The 19,162-nt window shown below is 42.2% G+C and overlaps 1 protein-coding gene across 7 annotated transcripts in view; it reads right to left on the reverse strand.

The window, feature by feature from the left end:
• Positions 1 to 2,772: 2,772 nt before the first annotated feature.
• The window catches only part of blnk (B cell linker), a 28,102-nt gene continuing 11,712 nt past the window's right edge, over positions 2,773 to 19,162 (reverse strand). For 4 of the 7 annotated variants that reach the window (XM_045700737.1, XM_014154196.2, XM_014154195.2 and 1 more), the window contains 20 exons: positions 17,458 to 17,504; positions 17,227 to 17,267; positions 16,933 to 17,056; positions 16,600 to 16,712; positions 16,380 to 16,449; positions 12,810 to 12,893; positions 10,630 to 10,655; positions 10,501 to 10,526; positions 9,814 to 9,867; positions 9,626 to 9,656; positions 9,426 to 9,474; positions 8,895 to 8,958; positions 8,742 to 8,769; positions 8,613 to 8,643; positions 8,344 to 8,419; positions 8,086 to 8,120; positions 7,095 to 7,150; positions 6,813 to 6,896; positions 3,411 to 3,566; positions 2,773 to 3,303 (listed from right to left, as the gene is read on the reverse strand). In XM_045700737.1, coding sequence (XP_045556693.1) covers positions 3,187 to 3,303; positions 3,411 to 3,566; positions 6,813 to 6,896; positions 7,095 to 7,150; positions 8,086 to 8,120; positions 8,344 to 8,419; positions 8,613 to 8,643; positions 8,742 to 8,769; positions 8,895 to 8,958; positions 9,426 to 9,474; positions 9,626 to 9,656; positions 9,814 to 9,867; positions 10,501 to 10,526; positions 10,630 to 10,655; positions 12,810 to 12,893; positions 16,380 to 16,449; positions 16,600 to 16,712; positions 16,933 to 17,056; positions 17,227 to 17,267; positions 17,458 to 17,504 — 1,312 coding nt within the window. In that variant the 3' untranslated portion in view covers positions 2,773 to 3,186. The remainder of the gene's footprint in view (positions 3,304 to 3,410; positions 3,567 to 6,812; positions 6,897 to 7,094; positions 7,151 to 8,085; positions 8,121 to 8,343; positions 8,420 to 8,612; positions 8,644 to 8,741; positions 8,770 to 8,894; positions 8,959 to 9,425; positions 9,475 to 9,625; positions 9,657 to 9,813; positions 9,868 to 10,500; positions 10,527 to 10,629; positions 10,656 to 12,809; positions 12,894 to 16,379; positions 16,450 to 16,599; positions 16,713 to 16,932; positions 17,057 to 17,226; positions 17,268 to 17,457; positions 17,505 to 19,162) is intronic. The other 3 variants (XM_014154193.2, XM_014154197.2, XM_045700738.1) reach the window with 2 other exon arrangements.

Genomic DNA, 19,162 nt, shown 5'->3' on the forward strand with positions numbered 1-19,162 from the left:
TTTTGAAAAATGAAGTTGTTGGAGTTGTGGAGTTGTTGAAAAATGAGTTTTAATGACTCCAAACTAAGTGTATGTAAACTTCCGACTTCAACTGTAGGTAGTTGATTTTGTGTCATGTATTTAACGTTTTTAGAGTTTTAATGCATTTTGCAAATTAAATGTGTCATTTTGGCCAAAGGGTTTCAGTTTGGGCCTGCGTGTTAATTGTTTTGAAAAAGTGAATTATACTTGAACAAATGTGCTCAAGCAATTGAGAAACTGTCCTTTGACCTGTATTTTCGCAGCAAAATAATCCTGCAGCAACAGGATTTAAGCGTTTAGTCCATAATGTTGCTTGATTGGTAGTTAAGCTATTAGCTGGCCAAAATTAGACTACATGAAAAGTGCAATACTGTTAATACACTGTGTACAAAACATCAGGCATGGACTCTACAAGGTTGACTCCAATGGTTCCCATAGTTGTGTCAAGTTGGCTGGATGTCCTTTGGGTGGTGGACCATTCCTGATACACACGGGAAACTGTTGAACATGAAAAACCCAGCAGCATTGCAGTTCTTCACACATTCAAACTGGTGTGCCTGGCACCTATTTCCCTACCCCGTTCAAAGGCACTTAAATCTTTTGTCTTTTCCATTCACCATCTGAATGGCACACATACACAATCAATGTCTCAATTGTTTCAAGGCTTAAAAATGCTTATTTAACCTGTCTCCTTCCCTTCAGCTACACTGATTGACGTGGATTTAACAGGTGACATAAATAAGGGATCATAGCTTTCACCTGGATACACCTGGTCAGTCTGTGTCATGGAATAAGCAGGTGTTTCTAATTTTTAGTAGAGTCAGTGTATAACTGTGTTAAAGTAGGTTTTCATTGCATTTATGTAAATCACAAAGTTGATCTGTTTTCAGTAAGGTTTTCTATCCTCATATACCATTCATACTTACTGTATATATACTACTACACTGAACAAAAATAAAAATGTAACATGTAAAGTGTTGGTCCCAAGTTTCATGAGCTAAAATAAAAGATTCCAGAAATGTTCCATACTGTCACGTCCTGACCAGTAATAGGGGTTATTTGTATTGTAGTTTGGTCAGGACGTGGCAGAGGGTATTTGTTTTATGTGGTTCGGGGTGGTTGGTTGTTTAGAAGGGTGTTTGATTTATTATTTCCGGGTTTTGGGTTATGTTATATGTTTTGTATTTCTATGTTCATTCTAGTATTAGTATTTCTTTATTTAACTCATTGGCTGTTGGACTCTCAATTGGAGGCAGGTGTTTCCTAGTTGCCTCTGATTGAGAGTTCTATATATAGGTATGTGTTTGTGTTGGTAGTTTGTGGGAGATTGTGCTAGGTATAGCCTTAATGGCATGTTATTCGGCATTGTGTTTTGTGTACGTGTTTATTTTGGTTTTTCCTTCTTTGCCAATTCAATAAAAGAAGATGAGTGCACATAACCCCGCTGCGTTTTGGTCTGACAATGATTTTTCTTTATCATCTGACGAAGAATGTGACACATACTCACACAAGGTTATTTCTTTCAAATTTTGGGCAGAAATTTGTATACATCCCTAGTAGTGAGCATTTCTCCTTTGCCAAGATAATCCATCCACCTGACAGGTGTGGCATATCAAGAAGCTAATTAAACAGAATGATCATTACACAGGTGCACCTTGTGCTGGGGACAATAAAAGGCTACTCTAAAATGTGCAGTTTTGTTACACAACACAGGAATGTCCACCAAAGCTGCTGCCAGACAATTTAATGTTAATTTCTCTACCATCAACCACCTCCAACGTCATTTTAGACGTTGGGACCCCCACATCCGGCTTCTTAACCTGCAGGATCGTCTGAAACCAGCCACCCGGACAGCTGACGAAACTTTGTGTTTGCACTTTCCAAAGTATTTCTGCACAAACTGTCAGAAACCGTCTCAGGGAAGCTCATCTGCGTGCTCATCCTCCTCACCAGGGTCTTGTCCTGACTGCAGTTCGCCATCGTAACCGACTTCAGTGGGCAAAGGCTTACCTAAGATGGCCACTGGCAAACTGTGTTCTTCACAGATGAATCCCAGTTTCAACTGTAAAGGGCAGATGGCAGACGGCATGTATGGCAGTGTGTGTGCGAGAGGTTCGCTGATGTCAACGTTGGGAACAGAGTGCCCCGTGGTGGCGGTGGGGTTATGGTATGGACAAGGAACACGTTTGCTTTTTATCGATAGCAATTTGAATGCACTGACATACCGTGACTAGATCCTGAGGCCCATTGTTGTGCCATTCATCCGCCGCCATCGCCTCATGTTTCAGTATGATAATGCACAGCCCCATGTCACAAGGATCTGTACACAATTCCTGGAAGCTGAAAATGTCCCAGTTCTTCCATGGCCTGTGTACTCATCAGACATGTCATCCATTGAGCACGTTTGGGATTCTCTGGATCGACGTGTATGACAGTGTGTTCCAGCTCCCGACAATATCCAGCAACTTCGCACAGCCATTGAAAAGGAGTGGGACAACATTCCACAGGCCACAATCAACAGCCTGATCAATTCCATGAGAAAGGCATGTGTCACACTGCATGAGGCAAATGATGGTCACACCAGATACTGACTGGTTTTCGGATCCACACCCCTACCTTTTTTTAAGATATCTGTGACCAACAGATGCATATCTTTATTCCCAGTCATGTGAAATCCACAAGTTAGGGCCTAATACGTTTATTTCAATTGACAGATTTCCTTGTATGAACTGTAACTCAGTAACACTTAAAAATTGTTGCATGTTGCCTTTATATTTTCGTCCAGTGTATATATATACTACATTACATTCTATTCATAACATTTCTATAATCTGTTATTTAAAAATACATAATGGCACTGTCCAAGGGATCATGCTTGTTGGAAAAGACCCCATAGAATGCAAAATGTTCAACACAAGTTTGAATATTCACACACATTAACAATTTTACTGAGCTAACACAGTACATCATTGCTGGTCTTGCTTGGATAGCCATGGCTGGTGAATGTGACTAAACTAATCTAACTATTGTTCACAAACTCTGAACAGATGCTCTGTAAGATCAGACTGAGTGCAGCATCAAATTGCCTGTTGATTTGCACACAGGTCTAACACTAGATACACTGATTTGGGATGGTCCATAGTACTAGTGAGGGTCTAGTGAGGTCTAAGGCTTCACAGCATAGCACAGTTTGGTGAAGTCCTTGGTGTTCCTCTGGCTGTCAATCAGTACCAGGGGGTTCCTCTGATGGTTCTCAATGATGTGGGAAACACTGGTGAAACGCTGAGGGAATACAGTAAGAAGTGTTAGGCCTCTAGGTTAGCAATCAGACCATCAATATTACATTGATATCAGAATATTGTTATAGAGCAAGATGAGACGCTGTCTACCTCCTCTCCTTTCTTCTCCCTTCCAAGAGTGTACTGCTGCGATGCTTGGATGTAGCGTACTGGGATGTTGTAGACTCTACTGTTATAATACACCACTAAAGTGTATGGCTGCTGTCTGTCTTGACCAGAGCTCTTCCTTATTAGAAATGCCCCATCCTGACACAGAGAAGACACACAATACAGTTAGCTGGAGCGTCGGTCTCTTTTTAATCCAATCCCCATTATTTAGTTTATGAAAAAATACAAGTATATTTTAAGACAGGGGTTCCCAAATGTTTTCATTCAGGCCCTCCTCCAGCATTGGGGAACATTCCGCGCCCACCCTGCACGTGCATGCGTACCATGTCTATTTCTATGGGCACAAGCACTGTTCATGACACAAACTGTTCACATCCTTCTTGTTGGCGGAGAGAACATTTTGCAGGTATAAGGCTTATTTCCTGCAATTGTACACATATTGTCATGGGGTGCAGAGAACATTTAGCAGTTTTAAAACAAATTTTGTTGCAATTCTATACATTTTGCCATGTTTAATGTTTATTAATCTACATCGATGGGGCCGCAGTGGAAAAGGTGAAAAGCTTCAAGTTCCTCGGTGTACACTCTTTGAAAAAAAGGTGCTATCTAGATCTTAAAATGGTTCTTCAGCTGTCCCCATAGGAGAACCCTTTGAAGAATCCTTGTTTGTTCTAGGTAGAACCCTTTTGGTTCCAAGTAGAACTGTTTTGGGTTCCATATAGAACCCTATCCACAAAGGGTTTTACCTGGAACCAAAAAGGGTTCTCCTATGGGGACAGCCGAAGAAACCTTTTGGAACCCTTTTTTTTCACTGACAATCTGAAATGGTCCACCCACACAGACAGTGTGGTGAAGAAGGAACAACAGTGCCTCTTCAACCTCAGGAGGCTGAAGAAATTCAGCTTGGCCCCTAAGACCCTCACAAATCTTTACAGATGCACCATTGAGAGCATCCTGTCGGGCTGTGTCACCGCCTGGTACGGCAACTGCACTGTCCGCAACTGCAGGGCTCTCCAGAGGGTAGTGCGGTTTGCCCAATGCATCACCGGGGGCACACTGTCTGCCCTCTAGGAAGGGGTGTCACAGGGTGTCACAGGAAGGAAGGCCAGGAAGATCATCAAGGACCTCAGCCACCCGACCCACGGCCTGTTCACCCCACTACCATCCAGAAGGCGAGGTCAATACAGGTGCATCAAAGCTGGGACCAGAGACTGAAAAACAGCTTCAATCTCAAGGCCGTCAGACTGTTAAATAGTTACCACTAGCTGGCCTCTGCCCAGTACCCTTCCCTCCCGTTCTTCACAGTTGGGAGGGTTTTCTTCGGCTTGCAAGCGTTCCCCTTTTTCCTCCAAACATATCGATGGTCATTATGGCCAAACAGTTCTATTTTTATTTCATCAGACCAGATTACATTTCTCCAAAAAGTACGATCTTTGTCCCCATGTTCAGTTGCAAACCGTAGTCTGGCATTTTTATGGCGGTTTAGGAGCAATGGCTTCTTCCTTGCTGCGAGGCCTTTCAGGTTATGTCGATATAGGACTCGTTTTACTGTGGATATAGATACTTTTGTACCTGTTTCCTCCAGCATCTTTACAAGGTCCTTTGCTGTTGTTCTGGGATTGATTTGCACTTTTCACACCAAAGTACGTTTATCTCTAGGAAACAGAACGCGTCTCCTTCCTGAGCGTTATGACTGCTGCGTGGTCCCATGGTTTTTATACTTGCGTACTATTGTTTGTACAGATGAACGTGGTACTTCAGGCAACTTTCGACTTCAGGCGTTTGGATATTGCTCCCAAGGATGAACCAGACTTGTGGAGGTCTACAATTTTTTTTCTGAGGTCTTGGCTGATTTCTTTTGATTTTCCCATGGTGTCAAGCAAAGAGGCACTGAGTTTGAAGGTAGACCTTGAAATACATCCACAGGTACACCTCCAACTGACTCAAATTATGTCAATTAGACTATCAGAAGCTTCTAAAGCCATGACATAATTTTCTGGAATTTTCCAAGCTGTTTAAAGGCACAATCAACTTAGTGTATATAAACTTCTGACCCACTGGAATTGTGATACAGTGAATTATAAATTTAATAATCTGTCTGTAAACAATTGTTGGAAAAATGACTTGTGTCATGCACAAAGTAGATGTCCTAACCTACTTGTCAAAACTATAGTTTGTTAACAAGACATTTGTGGAGTGGTTGAAAAACGAGTTTCAATGACTCCAACCTAAGTGTATGTAAACTTTCGACTTCAACTGTACAATGTATAAATACAGTGCATTCAGTGCATTCAGACACCTTGACTTTTTCCACTTTATGTTACGTTATGGTAGAGTAGCCAGACAGAAACCACTCTTCAGTAAAAGGCACATGACAGCCCGCTTAGAATTTGCCAAAAGGCACCTAAAGGACTATCAAACCATGAGAAACAAGATTTTGTGGTCTGATAAAACCAAGATTGAACTCTTTGACCTGAATACCAAGCGTCACGTCTGGAGGAAACCTGGCACCATCCCTACGGTGAGGAATGGTGGTGGCAGCATCATGCTGTGGGGAAACTCCCCAAATACAGGTGTGCCACACTTGTAGCGTCATACCCAAGAAGACTCAAGGCTGTAATCACTGCCAAAGGTGCTTCAACAAAGTACTGAGTAAAGGATCTGAATACTTATGTAAATGTCATATTTCAGTGTTTTATTTTTCATAAATTTGCAAAAATTCTAAAAACGTCTTTTTCATTTGTCATTATGGGGTATTGTGTAAATTGATAAGGATGTTTCATTTTTTTAAATCCATTTTTGAATAAGGATGTAACGTAAGTCAAGGGGTCTGAATAGTTTCCGAATGCACATATGTACTCTGGACTCTGACATTGCTCGTCCTACTATTTCTATATTTCTTAATTCCGTTATTTTACTTTTTAGATTTGTGTGTATTGTTAGATATTACTGCACTGTTGGAGCTGGGAACTCAAGCATTTCGCTACACCCGCAATAACATCTGCTAAATATGTGTATGCGACCAATAACGTTTTATTTTATTTTGATATTTGAGTAACTCAAACACACAAAATCTAAAGGCTAAAAACGTTAGGTGACATGGGCTCATTGATCTGGACATTTCTGACAAGTTATAAACAGCTCTCTAAGGTGTCAATTGACTGACATGTCAAGAGAAAAACTACCCAGTTTTGAAATTGCATCTTGTTCATTCTACTATTACAACTTTCAAGAGTAAGTTGAAAGCCGGACCGAGTCCCAAAAAAGGGGTGGGGCCCTGTGCCACCCTTGCCGACCCATCCCACAGTTTGGGAACCACTGTATTAAGACAATGTAATAATAAGAGTATGTTAATTTGTCCGTAATCATGTGAGTGTGACTCGCCTTATTTGAGCGAACCAAAGTATCCTCAGCTGTCTTACGGTCACAGGTGCTGGCATACCAGGGTTTCTTCAAGACATCTGCACCCTAACAACAACAACAAAAATACAGCAACAAGAAAGTGGGTTTAAAGTCAAGTCCATGTGGCTCTGAAAATACAGCCTTTACAGTCTCCACAAACTTAATAGTGTATTCATCCATGCATCGTGAACCAGTATTTTGAGCTATGTCATTGTATGTTATATAGTATATAAAATGGTGAAATTCAGGTCAGGTCTTTATCACCTCTTCAGCATCCGTTAACTTGTTTTCAGCTGTGGGTACAGTTCCTCTGTCAGGTTCTGAGAATTAGAGAACAGTGAAGGGAAAAATGTAAAAGTTAAATAATAATTGAATGTTGTATGGACACAGCAGGTCCATTTACATAATACATAGATTGTTTGCTATGTTGTTTCCAGTGGAGGCTGCTGAGAGGAGGACGGCTCATAGTTACAGCTGGAATGGAGTCAATGGAACGGTATCAACCACATGGAAACCATATGTTTGATACCATTCCAGTGACTGCATTCCAGCCTTCCTCCTCTCAGCAGCCTCCACTGGTTGTTTCACTTTCAGTGTCAAAGTTATGGTCATCTTTGGTATTTGGTATTTTATTAGGATCCCCATTAGCTGTTGCAAAAGCAGCAGCTACTCTTCCTGGGGTCCACACAAAACATGAAACATAATACAGAATGACATAATACAGAACATCAATAGACAAGAACAGCTCAAAGACAGAATTACATACATTTTTTGAAAAGGCACACGTAGCCTACATATCAATGCATACACACAAACTATCTAGGTCAAATAGGGGAGAGTTGTTGTGCCGCGAAGTGTTGCTTTATCTGTTTTTTTAAACCAGGTTTGCTGTTTGTTTGAGCATTATGAGATGAAAGGAAGTTCTCTACAATAAGGGCTCTATATAATACTGTACACTTTCTAGAATTTGTTCTGGATTTGGTGACTGTGAAAAGACCCCTGGTGGAATGTCTGGTGGGATAAGTGTGTGTGTCAGAGCTGTGTGTAAGTTGACTATGCAAACAATTTGGGATTTTCAACACATGAATGTTTCTTATAAAAAGAAGAAGTGATGCAGTCAGTCTCTCCTCAACTCTTAGCCAAGAGAGACTGGCATGCATAGTATTTATATTAGCACTCTGATTACAATTAAGAGCAAAACGTGCCGCTCTACATCCCACGGCTATGGACACAAGTCTCTCAGACCTGTACTTACTTTGAGAGGTAGACATCTGTGGCAGAGGAATCCTGCTGTAGAGAAAGCAAGAATATACTGTAATTTGCCAGGACACTGCGGTTTGAGTAAACATACAGCGCTGTGGTTACAAACAGCATTCCTTCATTCCAAGATAATTGATATTGGCCTTGTCCCTGGTCTGTTTGTGCTGTCTTGCAAACAGATCTGGGACCAGGCTGGAAAAGAGATATGTGCGTTCAAAATAGTGACTTCTTATGAGGTCATGATGTTTCTTACTTGGCACGTTTGTATTCAGCGGGCTGGGGTGTGGTCGTGGGTTTCTGGGTACTGTGCCTCATGGCCAGTGCTGGGCCTGTCGAAAAGCAGACATAGCAAGAGTGTGTGTTACAGTACCCTACTATTATGCAAGTGGAAGACTGCATAAAAGATGTACAACTTTACAACTTGTAATGGATTTTGGTAAATTCATTACATCTTTGAACATCCAATGAAAACAAATGAAGCTTTGATCCAATTGAGCACTCTAATATTTTAGGAATAGTTACCTTCATTTTCCCTGGATGCAATATCTTGCCTCTGAAAAAATACAAACATGATCATTCTACATAATTTCCCATAACATTTTGAATTCCAGTAGTTTTTTTTCTCCAAAGGATATTTTACATGTGTCCTACCGGCCTAAAAGGTGGCTTCAATGGCTTCCTAAAATAGAGAGGTTTATGTGAGTTAAGTTATACCTGGAACCAGACCTTTCCGGCACACTTAATTGAACGAGCGGCCAGCAATTAACAGAAAATAAATTATATATGAATTTACACGACACCTACGTCTCTCTGGGCATTGGTTTGGGAAGCACAGGCAGGGCCTTCTCAGCAGACTTTGTACTGCCACCTAGAAGAACAGAGATGACATACAAAACGTGCACACATACACAGTACTCATAGTATCTGACACTGGGGAGTTCTCTTAAGTAACACAATGCTCTTTTAAGATATTTTCTGCTCTTTTCACTGTTTTAAGTTCTATTCATTGTTCTGTACTGTATGTTGTGTCGCGTCTCATGTGTGTGTAACTATTTGTACGCTGCTTTCAGGGCTCTCTTGAAAAAAAGAGATGTACATCTCAACGTGAATTATCAGGTTAAATGAAAGATGAATGAATAAATAAATAATCATGGAAATAGCAGAGTAGTGTTGGCAACAGGAATGAGATGGTTACGTTTTGCGTTAAATACAAACGTTGGCAATCCACTAGATGGCATCATAAGCCAAGTGAAGTAACTACCAATACAGTACTTCATTATGGTTTGAACGTTTAATCATTTGGGCTGATGGTAGTAATATGGATGAATTACATACTTTCATCTGGATCGCAGACTTCATATTCACCATCTATGGGCTCCTGGATCTGGATGGCAATCACAATACATATAAACGTATATGATTCCCGTGTTGATAATATTCAATGTTTTCTTTACTTTTCTATTATTATCTCATCAAACAAAACTATTTGTGGTCAGGTACAAAGCCTAGATTCTCTTTGGTACAGTAGCACTTACTGGGATGGGTGGACATGTCTTTAGGTGCATTCTACAGAGAGAAGATCAAATGTAAATGATTCATGTAAGTGTGACAATGAAACTGAAGGAAACAACCTCATGTTTAGCGAATAGTTTATCTTTAAATGGTTATCATGCGTAAAATAATTTTCCCGGTCTCTTGAATAAGTTGTAGTCGTTATTAGCACCTTGGGCTGGCTCTAGGGGGAAAACCCTGTGCAGGGACTTTGAGTGTGGAAGGTCTGTAAAAAAAAAAACATGTTAGAAAAAAAACAATCATTTTGGTATCTCATCCATCATTTTAAGCAATGAATATACACTGAGTTTACAAAACATTAAGAACACTGCTCTTTCCATGACATAGACGGATCAGGTGAATCCAGCTGAAAGCTATGATCCCTTATTGATGTCACTTGTTAAATCCACTTCAATCAGTGTAGATGAAGGGGAGGAGATCCAGTTTGTCAAGAACTGCAATGCTGCTGGGTTTGTCACGGTCAACAATTCCCCTGTGTATCAAGAATGGTCCACCACTCAAAGGACATCCAGCCATCATGACACAACCGTGGGAAGCATTGAAGTCAACATGGGCCAGCATTCCTGTGGAACGCTTTCGGACCTTGTAGAGTCCATACCCCGTCAAATTGACGCTGTTATGAGGGCAAAAGGGGGGTGCAACTCAATATTAGGATGGTGTTTGAGCACTTTGAGATATCAGCTGATGTACGAAGGGCTATATAAATAAATTTGATTTGATTTGATTTGCTCCTAATGTTTGATATACTCAGTGTATCTTTAGATATTTCCCTGAGAGGAAATGTTGATCGCATTTGACCCTGTCTGAAAAGTGCTACGATCCCTGAACCAGAACTGACCTGCTCACTGGGGGAGGAGAGTTTTCCTTAAGATAAAAGAGAAAATGGGACACATCAAGGATAATCCTACAGTCATTGCATAGTCATTAACAATACTATTAATTGTAACGTATTGGTTATCAAACCCACCTCAATGTCAGGAACTTCATACACATCTAAAAAAAAGAAGAAAAAAGACTAAGCCTCAAAGTTAGGAATACAGAAGAGCCGGGTTCTAACCCAGTCGTTCACATTAAGCACAATAAATGTATTAAACCCCCCAAAATAATGACATACAGTGGCAAGAAAAAGTATGTGAACCCTTTGGAATTACCCGGATTTCTGCACAAATTTGACATAAAATTTGATCTGATCTTCGTCTAAGTCACCACAATAGACAAACATAGTGTGCATAAACTAATAACACCCAAATTATTGTATTTTTCTTGTCTATATTGAATACATCATTTAAACATTCACAGTGTAGGTTGGAAAAAGTATGTGAACCCCTTGGCTAATGACTTCTCCTAAAGCTAATTGGAGTCAGGAGTCAGCTAACCTTGAGTCCAATCAATGAGACGAGATTGGAGATGTTGGTTAGGGCTGCCCTGCACTATAAAAAACACTCACAACATTTTAGTTTGCTATTCACAAGAAGCATTGCCTGATGTGAACAATGCCTTGAAGAAAAGAGATCTCAAAAGATCTAAGATTAAGAATTGTTGACTTGCATAATGCAGGAAATAGTTACAAAAGTATTTCTAAAAGCCTTGATGTTCATCAGTCCACGGTAAGACAAATTGTCTATAAATGGAGAAGGTTCAGCACTGTTGCTACTCTCCCTAGGACTGGCCGTCCTGCAAAGATGATTACAAGAACACAGTGCAGAATGCTCAATGAGGTTAAGAAGAATCCTAGAATGTCAGCGAAAGACTTACAGAAATCTCTGGGACATGCTAACATGTCTGATGACGAGTCTACGATATGTAAAACACTAAACAAGAATGGTGTTAAACAAAACTTTGCTGCACGTCTGAGGTTCGCAAAAGAGCACCTGGATGTTCCACAGCGCTACTGGCAAAATATACTCTGGATAGATTAAACTAAAGTTGAGTTGTTTGGAAGGAAGGAACACACAACACTGTGTGTGGAGAAACTATGTGTGGAGAAGAAAAGGCACAGCACAGCACACCAACATCAAAACCTCATCCCCACTGTATAGTATGGTTGAGGGAGCATCATGGTTTGGGGCTGCTTTGCTGCCTCAGGGACAGCTTGCTATTGTCGACAGAAAAATAAATACCCAACTTTATCAAGACATTATTTTACATTTTTTAACCCCTTTTTCTCTCCAATTTCATGGTATCCAATTGGTAGTTACAGTCTTGTCTCATCACTGCAACTCCCGTACGGACTCGGGATAGGCGAGGGTCAAGAGCCGTACGTCCGCCGAAACACAACCCAACCAAGCCGCACTGCTTCTTGACACAATGCCCACTTAACCTGGAAGCCAGTCGCACCAATGTGTCGGAGGAAACACTGTACACCTGGCGACCGTGTCAGCGTGCACTGCACTCGACCTGCCACAGGAGTCACTAGTGCGCAATAGGACAAGGACATCCCTGCTGGCCAAACCCTCCCCTAACCCAGATGACGCTGGGCCAATTGTGTGCTGCCCCATGGGTCTCCCGGTCACTGCCGACTGCGACAGAGCCTGGACACGAATCCAGAATCTCTAGTGGCACAGCTTGCACTACGATGTAGTGCCTTAGACCACTGCGCCACTCAGGAGGCCTTATCTAGACATTTTGCAAGGCTAAGGCTATCTGTCCGCCAATTGAAGCTCAACAGAAATCGGGTGATGCAACAGGACAACAACAAAAAACACAGAAGTAGATCAACAACAGAATGGCTTCAACAGAAGAAAATACGCCTTCTGGAGTGGCCCAGTCAGAGTCCTGACCTCAACCCGATTGAGATTCTGTGGCATGACCTCAAAAGAGCGGTTCACACCAGACATCCCAAGAATATTGCTGAACTGATACAGTTTTGTAAAGAGGAATGGTCCAAAATTCCTCCTGACCATATTGCAGGTCTGATCCACAACTACAGAAAATGTTTGGTTGAGGTTATTGCTGCAAAAAGGAGGGTCAACCAGTTATTAAATCCAAGGGTTCACATACTTTTCCCACCCTGCACTGTGAATGGTTAAACAGTGTTTTCAATAAAGTGACTTAGATGAAGATCAGAAATCCAGGTAATTCCAAAGGTTCACATACTTTTTCTTGCAACTGTATATTCAGTGCTCCTGCTGAGATGCAGTTACATACCTGGGCTATTTGAGCGCTCTGGCACAGTCTTAGACATTGAAGGACTGCTCTTTACTGGTTTGCCTCTTCCGTGCATTGGACGGTCTGAAGGAAGTTTACATTTGTATTGTATGTTGACATTGGGGTGTCTTGGTAAGATTTGTCTGACAGTGATTGGCAACAGATGAACATGTGTAGTGGGTTTCATGACACCTGTATTTTGAAGACAATATAATTGACGCACATAGTGCACTTGGTCTTATTTCCAGTGTCAGGTTTTATTTGATTTGATTTTATTTCACCTTTATTTAACCAGGTAGGCTAGTTGAGAACAAGTTCTCATTTTCAACTGCGACCTGGCCAAGAATAAAGCAAAGCAGTGCGTCACAAACAACAACACAGAGTTACACATGGAATAAACAAACATACAGTCAATAAAACAATAGAAAAAGTCTATATACAGTGTGTGCAAATGAGGTAAGATAAGGAAGGTAAGGCAATAAATAGGCCATAGTGGTGAAATAATTACAATATGGTAATTAAACACTGGAGTGATATATGTGCAGAAGATGAATGTGCAAGTAGAGATACTGAGGTGCAAAGGAGCAAAATAGATCAAATAAATAACAGTATAGGGATGAGGTAGTTGGATGGGCTATTTACAGATGGACTATGTAGAGGTGCAGTGATCTGTGAGCTGCTCTGACAGCTGGTGCTTAAAGTTAGAGAGGGAGATATGAGTGTCCAGCTTCAGTGATTTTTGCAGTTCGTTCCAGTCATTGGCAGCAGAGAACTGGAAGGAAAGGTGGCCAAATAAGGATTTGGCTTTAGGGGTAACTAGTGAGATATACCTGCTGGAGCGCGTGCTACGGGTGGGTGCTGCTATGGTGACCAGTGAGCTGAGATAAGGGGCATTACCTAGGAAAGAGTTATAGATGACCTGGAGCCAGTGGGTTTGTCGGCGAATATGAAGAGAGGGCCAGCCAACGAGAGCGTACAGGTCGCAGTGGTGGGTAGTATTTGGGGCTTTGGTGACAAAACAGATGGCACTGTGATAGACTGCATCCGATTTGCTGAGTAGTGTTGGAGGCTATTTTGTAAATGACATCGCCGAAGTCAAGGATCGGTAGGATAGTCATTTTTACGACGGTATGTTTGGCAGCATGAGTGAAGGATCGTTTGTTGCGAAATAGGAAGCCGATTCTAGATTTAATTTTGGTTTGGAGATGCTTAATGTGAGTCTGGAAGGAGAGTTTACAGTCTAAACAGACACCTAGGTATTTGTAGTTGTCCACATATTCTAAGTCAGAACCGTCCAGAGGTGGATCAGAGAATCACCAGCAGCAAGAGCGACATCATTGATGTATACAGAGAAGAGAGTCGGCCCGAGAATTGAACCCTGTGGCACCCCCATAGAGACTGCCAGAGGTCCGGACAACAGACCCTCCGATTTGACACACTGAACTCTATCTGAGAAGTAGTTGGTGAACCAGGCGAGGCAGTCATTTGAGAAACCAAGGCTATTGTCTGACGATAAGAATGTGATGATTGACAGAGTCGAAAGCCTTGGCCAGGTCGATGAATACAGCTGCACAGTATTGTCTCTTATCGATGGCGGTTATGATATCGTTTTGGACCTTGAGCGTGGCTGAGGTGCACCCATGACCAGCTCGGAAACCAGATTGCATAGTGGAGAAGGTATTGTGGGATTCGAAATGGTCGGTGATCTGTTTGTTCATTTGGCTTTCGAAGACCTTAGAAAGGCAGGGTATGATAGATATAGGTCTGTAGCAGTTTGGGTCTAGAGTGTCTCCCCTTTGAATAGGGGGATGACCGCGGCAGCTTTCCAATCTTTGGGGATCTCAGACGATATGAAAGAGAGCTTGAACAAGCTAGTAATAGGGGTTGCAACAATTTCGGTGGATAATTTTAGAAAGAGAGGGTCCAGATTGTCTAGCCCGGCTGATTTGTAGGGGTCCAGATTTTGCAGCTCTTTCAGAACATCAGCTATCTGGATTTGGGTGAAGGAGAAATGGGGGAGGCTTGGGCAAGTTGCTGTGGGGTTGCAGGGCTGTTGACCAGGGTAGGGGTAGCCAGGTTGAAAGCAGGGCCAGCCGTAGAAAAATGCTTATTGAAATTCTCGATTATCGTGGATTTATCGGTGGTGACAGTGTTTCCATGCCTCAGTGCAGTGGGCAGCTGGGAGGAGGTGCTCTTATTCTCCATGGACTTTACAGTGTCCCAGAACTTTTTGGAGTTTGTGCTACAGGATGCAAATTTCTGTTTTCCTAACTGCCTGTATATATTGGTTCCTAACTTCCCTGAAAAGTTGCATATCGCGGGGGCTATTCGATGCTAATGCAGTACGCCACAGGATGTTTTTGTGTTGGTCAAGGGCAGTCTGGTTTGGAGTGAACAATGGGCTATATCCGGTCCTGGTTCTACATTTTTTGAATGGGGCATGCCTATATAAGATGGTGAGGAAAGCACTTTTAAAGAATAACCAGGCATCCTCTACTGACGGAATGAGGTCAATATCCTTCCAGGATACCCGGGCCAGGTCGATTAGAAAGGCCTACTCGTTGAAGTGTTTTAGGGAGCGTTTGAGAGTGATGAGGGGTGGTCGTTTGACTGCAGACCCATTACGGACGCAGGCAATGAGGCAGTGATCGCTGAGATCCTGGTTGAAGACAGCAGAGGTGTGTTTGGAGGGCAGGTTGGATAGGATGATATCTATGAGGGTGCCCGTGTTAATGGATTTGGGGTTGTACCTGGTAGGTTCATTGATAATTTGTGTGAGATTGAGGGCATCAAGCCTAGATTGTAGGATAGCCTGGGTGTTAAGCATGTCCCAGTTTAGGTCACCTAACAGCACGAGCTCTGAATTCACATATGGTGTCCAGGGGGCTGAAAGTGGTCTATAGCAAGTGGCAACGGCGAGAGACTTGTTTCTGGAAAGCTCAAATTGTTTGGGCACAGACCTGGATAGTAAGACAGAACTCTGCAATAGATTGCAACTCCGCCCCCTTTGGCAGTTCTATCTTGGCGGAAAATGTTATAGTTAGGAATGGACATTTCAGGGTTTTGGTGGTCTTCCTAAGCCAGGATTCAGACACGGCTAGGACATCTGGGTTGACAGAGTGTGCTAAAGCAGTGAATAAAACAAACTTAGGGAGGAGGCTTCTGATGTTAACATGTATGAAACCAAGGCTTTTACGGTTACAGAAGTCAACAAATGAGAGCGCCTGGGGAATGGGAGTGGAGCTAGGCACTGCAGGGCCTTGATTAACCTCTACATCACCAGAGGAACAGAGGAGGAGTAGGGTGAGGGTATGGCTAAAGGCTGTAAGAACTGGTCGTTTTGTACGTTCGGAATAGAGAGTAAAAGGAGCAGGTTTCTGGGCACGGTAGAATAGATTCAAAGCATAATGTACAGACAAAGGTATGGTAGGATGTGATTACAGTGAAGGTAAACCTATGCATTGAGTGACGATGAGAGATATTGTCTCTAGAAACATAATTTAAACCAGATGAGGTCACCGCATGTGTGGGAGGTGGAACTAAAGGGATTCATTTATTGGAATAACTTACTAGCAGGAGGTTCCTCTGTGGGGTCTATATAGTTGTCTTCATCGTCACTTTTTGGGATGACGTAGTCTTCCTAAAGAGAGCAGATCATACAATGTGTCAAGAAAAATATGAGGCAAAGAATCTGTCAATATGCTGTCATAAATGTATGAAGATAACTTATTGTCATGACAACAGAAACCAACAAGAATAATTATTATTTTGCCTAACAACTACACAGTACTTCATTGTCGTCCTGCTGGTTAGGTTTGGGGGGAAATGATGGTGATGGTCTGGTGGGTTTTGGTAGGCAGATGGGCTTCCTGGGTGGGTGGTTTGGCCTGTCACGGCAGCTGTCTGAAAAAAAAGAAGCAAAATCACAAACAGTTCATCAGTATTTGCATAACGCAACAACACACTGTCTTTGTGTCTGTCACAGTGCACTGACTAGTGGCTTTCATCAACACAAAGATCTATGAGTGGTGTCTCAACAAGCCAAGTGTGAGTGAGTATGTGCGTGCGTGCATGCCCGCATGGATGTGCACGCATGTGTGTGGCAGAGTGGAAGAGTTCTCACCTACGTAGTCCCCCCTGGGGAAGCAGGCAGATGAGGTGGAGGTGGAGGTGAAGACGCTCTGACTGGGAGGAGGCTCATAGCTATCATCCTGCTCCCCTTGAGGTTCCTCATAAGTGTCACTATCCTGCAACATCATAATATTGTTAAGACGCTCAGCCCCACAGCTTTGTGTGATGGAAAGCTTCTGACAGAAGTCAAATGACTGTGGAAAACAATGTCAGTTGCAAGATTAATTTAGAAACATTATAATATTGTAGTGTTTTAGAATCAGTAAAGCATGTGGATCGAACTCACAAACTCATCTTCAGACCACTGTTCACCATCCAAGTCATCACCTGTATAGAGAAGTATCAAATAAGGGCCCCGCATGATGCAAAGTCATTGGAAATTACAATATTGGGAAGACATGCATGATAGCTTCCGAATCATATTCTGAACATATTGGCCGAAAATACTGCTGGCCAATCTCACTATTATATACAGTACTTCAAGGGCTACATTGTGAGAATAGAAGAAAGGTCTTACCTTGATAGTCTCTTACAGGTACTTTTGGAGCTGATTTGTTTTTAAATCTGCAGTACAGAAAGACCAGTTAGGAGTTGAAGTCAAAAGTTTTAGAAACAAGAGTGTAACTTCTTTTAGACCTTACACTTTGGGCCTGAAGAGTGATTGTACACGTCAAAGGTACCCCTCTCAGTTATGCCTCGTAACGCAACTTGCTCATTCTGAAACCTATGTACTTTTTTCATCATCTATCACACTAAATACCTTCCTGTGTTGTGCCAGTGGATGGTCCCTTTTCAAGAAAGGAAAGTGAGAGAAGAGCCATCTGTCCTTCTGCTTGTCTATTTTCAGCTTGAAGGACTACTTATGTTTTTCGAAAAGTTGAAGAAAGAGGAATAACCAACTTTCACCACAAAAACCATTGATGAAAATATAACTGCGAGCAGCAATGAACAAGGTTCACAGGATAACAGAAACTGACACAAGATCAGTTAGATGACAAGTCAATCATGTAGGAACCATCTTCCCCTATGTGCAATCATGAGTCTTAAGTACAAAATCTGGATTGAATCTGATGTATGGTTCACGAGAAAAATATGATTTTGTGCATTAGTGTTAAATATGAGTTGTTAATAGTTTCCTTGTTTTTTTGAGATATCAATACCAAATTCAAATCAAATCAAATTGTATTCGTCACATGCACCGAATGTAACAGATGTAGACCTTACAGTGAAATGCTTGCTCACAAGCCCTTTACCACCAATGCAGTTTTAAGAAAAATAAGTGAAAATAGTAAGTACATTTTAATTTGACAAATTAAAGACTGCAGTAAAATAAACAGTAACGAGACTATATACAGGGGTACCGGTACAGAGCCAAAGGTAATATGTAATATGTATGTAGAGTTAAAGTGACTATGCATAGATAACAAACAGAGAGTAGCAGCAGCATATAATGCAAATGCAAATAGTTTGGGTAGCCATTTGATTAGCTGTTCAGGAGCTAGACTTGACGCTCCGGTACCGCTTGCCGTGCGGTAGCAGAGAGAACAGTCTATGACTAGGGTGGCTGGAGTCTTTGACAATTTTTAGGGCCTAACTCTGACATCGCCTGGAATAGAGGTCCTGGATGGCAGGAAGCTTGGCCCCAGTGATGTATTGGGCCGTACGCACTACCCTCTGTAGTGCCTTGCGGTCGGAGGCCGAGCAGTTGCCATACCAGACAGTAAAGCAACTACTCAGGATGCTAATGATGGTGCAGCTGTATAACTTTTTGAGGATCTGAGGACCCATGTCATATCTTTTCGGTCTCCTGAGGGGGAATAGGCTTTGTCGTGCCCTCTTCACGACTGCCTTGGTGTGTTTGGACCATGATAGTTTATTGGTGAAATGTACACCAAGGAACTTAAAGCTCTCAACCTGCTCCACTACAGCCCTGTCGATGATAATGGGGGCATGCTTGGTCCTCCTTTCCCTGTAGTCCACAATCATCTACTTTGTCTTGATCACGTTGAGGGAGAGGTTGTTATCCTGGCCCCACACAGCCAGGTCTCTGATCTCCTCCCTATTGGCTGTCTCATCGTTGCCGGTGATCAGGCCTACCACTGTTGTGTCGTTGGCAAACTTAATGATGGTGTTGGAGTTGTGCCTGGCCATGCAGTCATGAGTGAACAGGGAGTACAAGAGGGGACTGAACATGCACCCCTGAGGGGCCCCCGTGTTGAGGA

This window comes from Salmo salar, chromosome ssa18, assembly GCF_905237065.1.
Source record: "Salmo salar chromosome ssa18, Ssal_v3.1, whole genome shotgun sequence".
Classification (NCBI taxonomy): domain Eukaryota; kingdom Metazoa; phylum Chordata; class Actinopteri; order Salmoniformes; family Salmonidae; genus Salmo; species Salmo salar.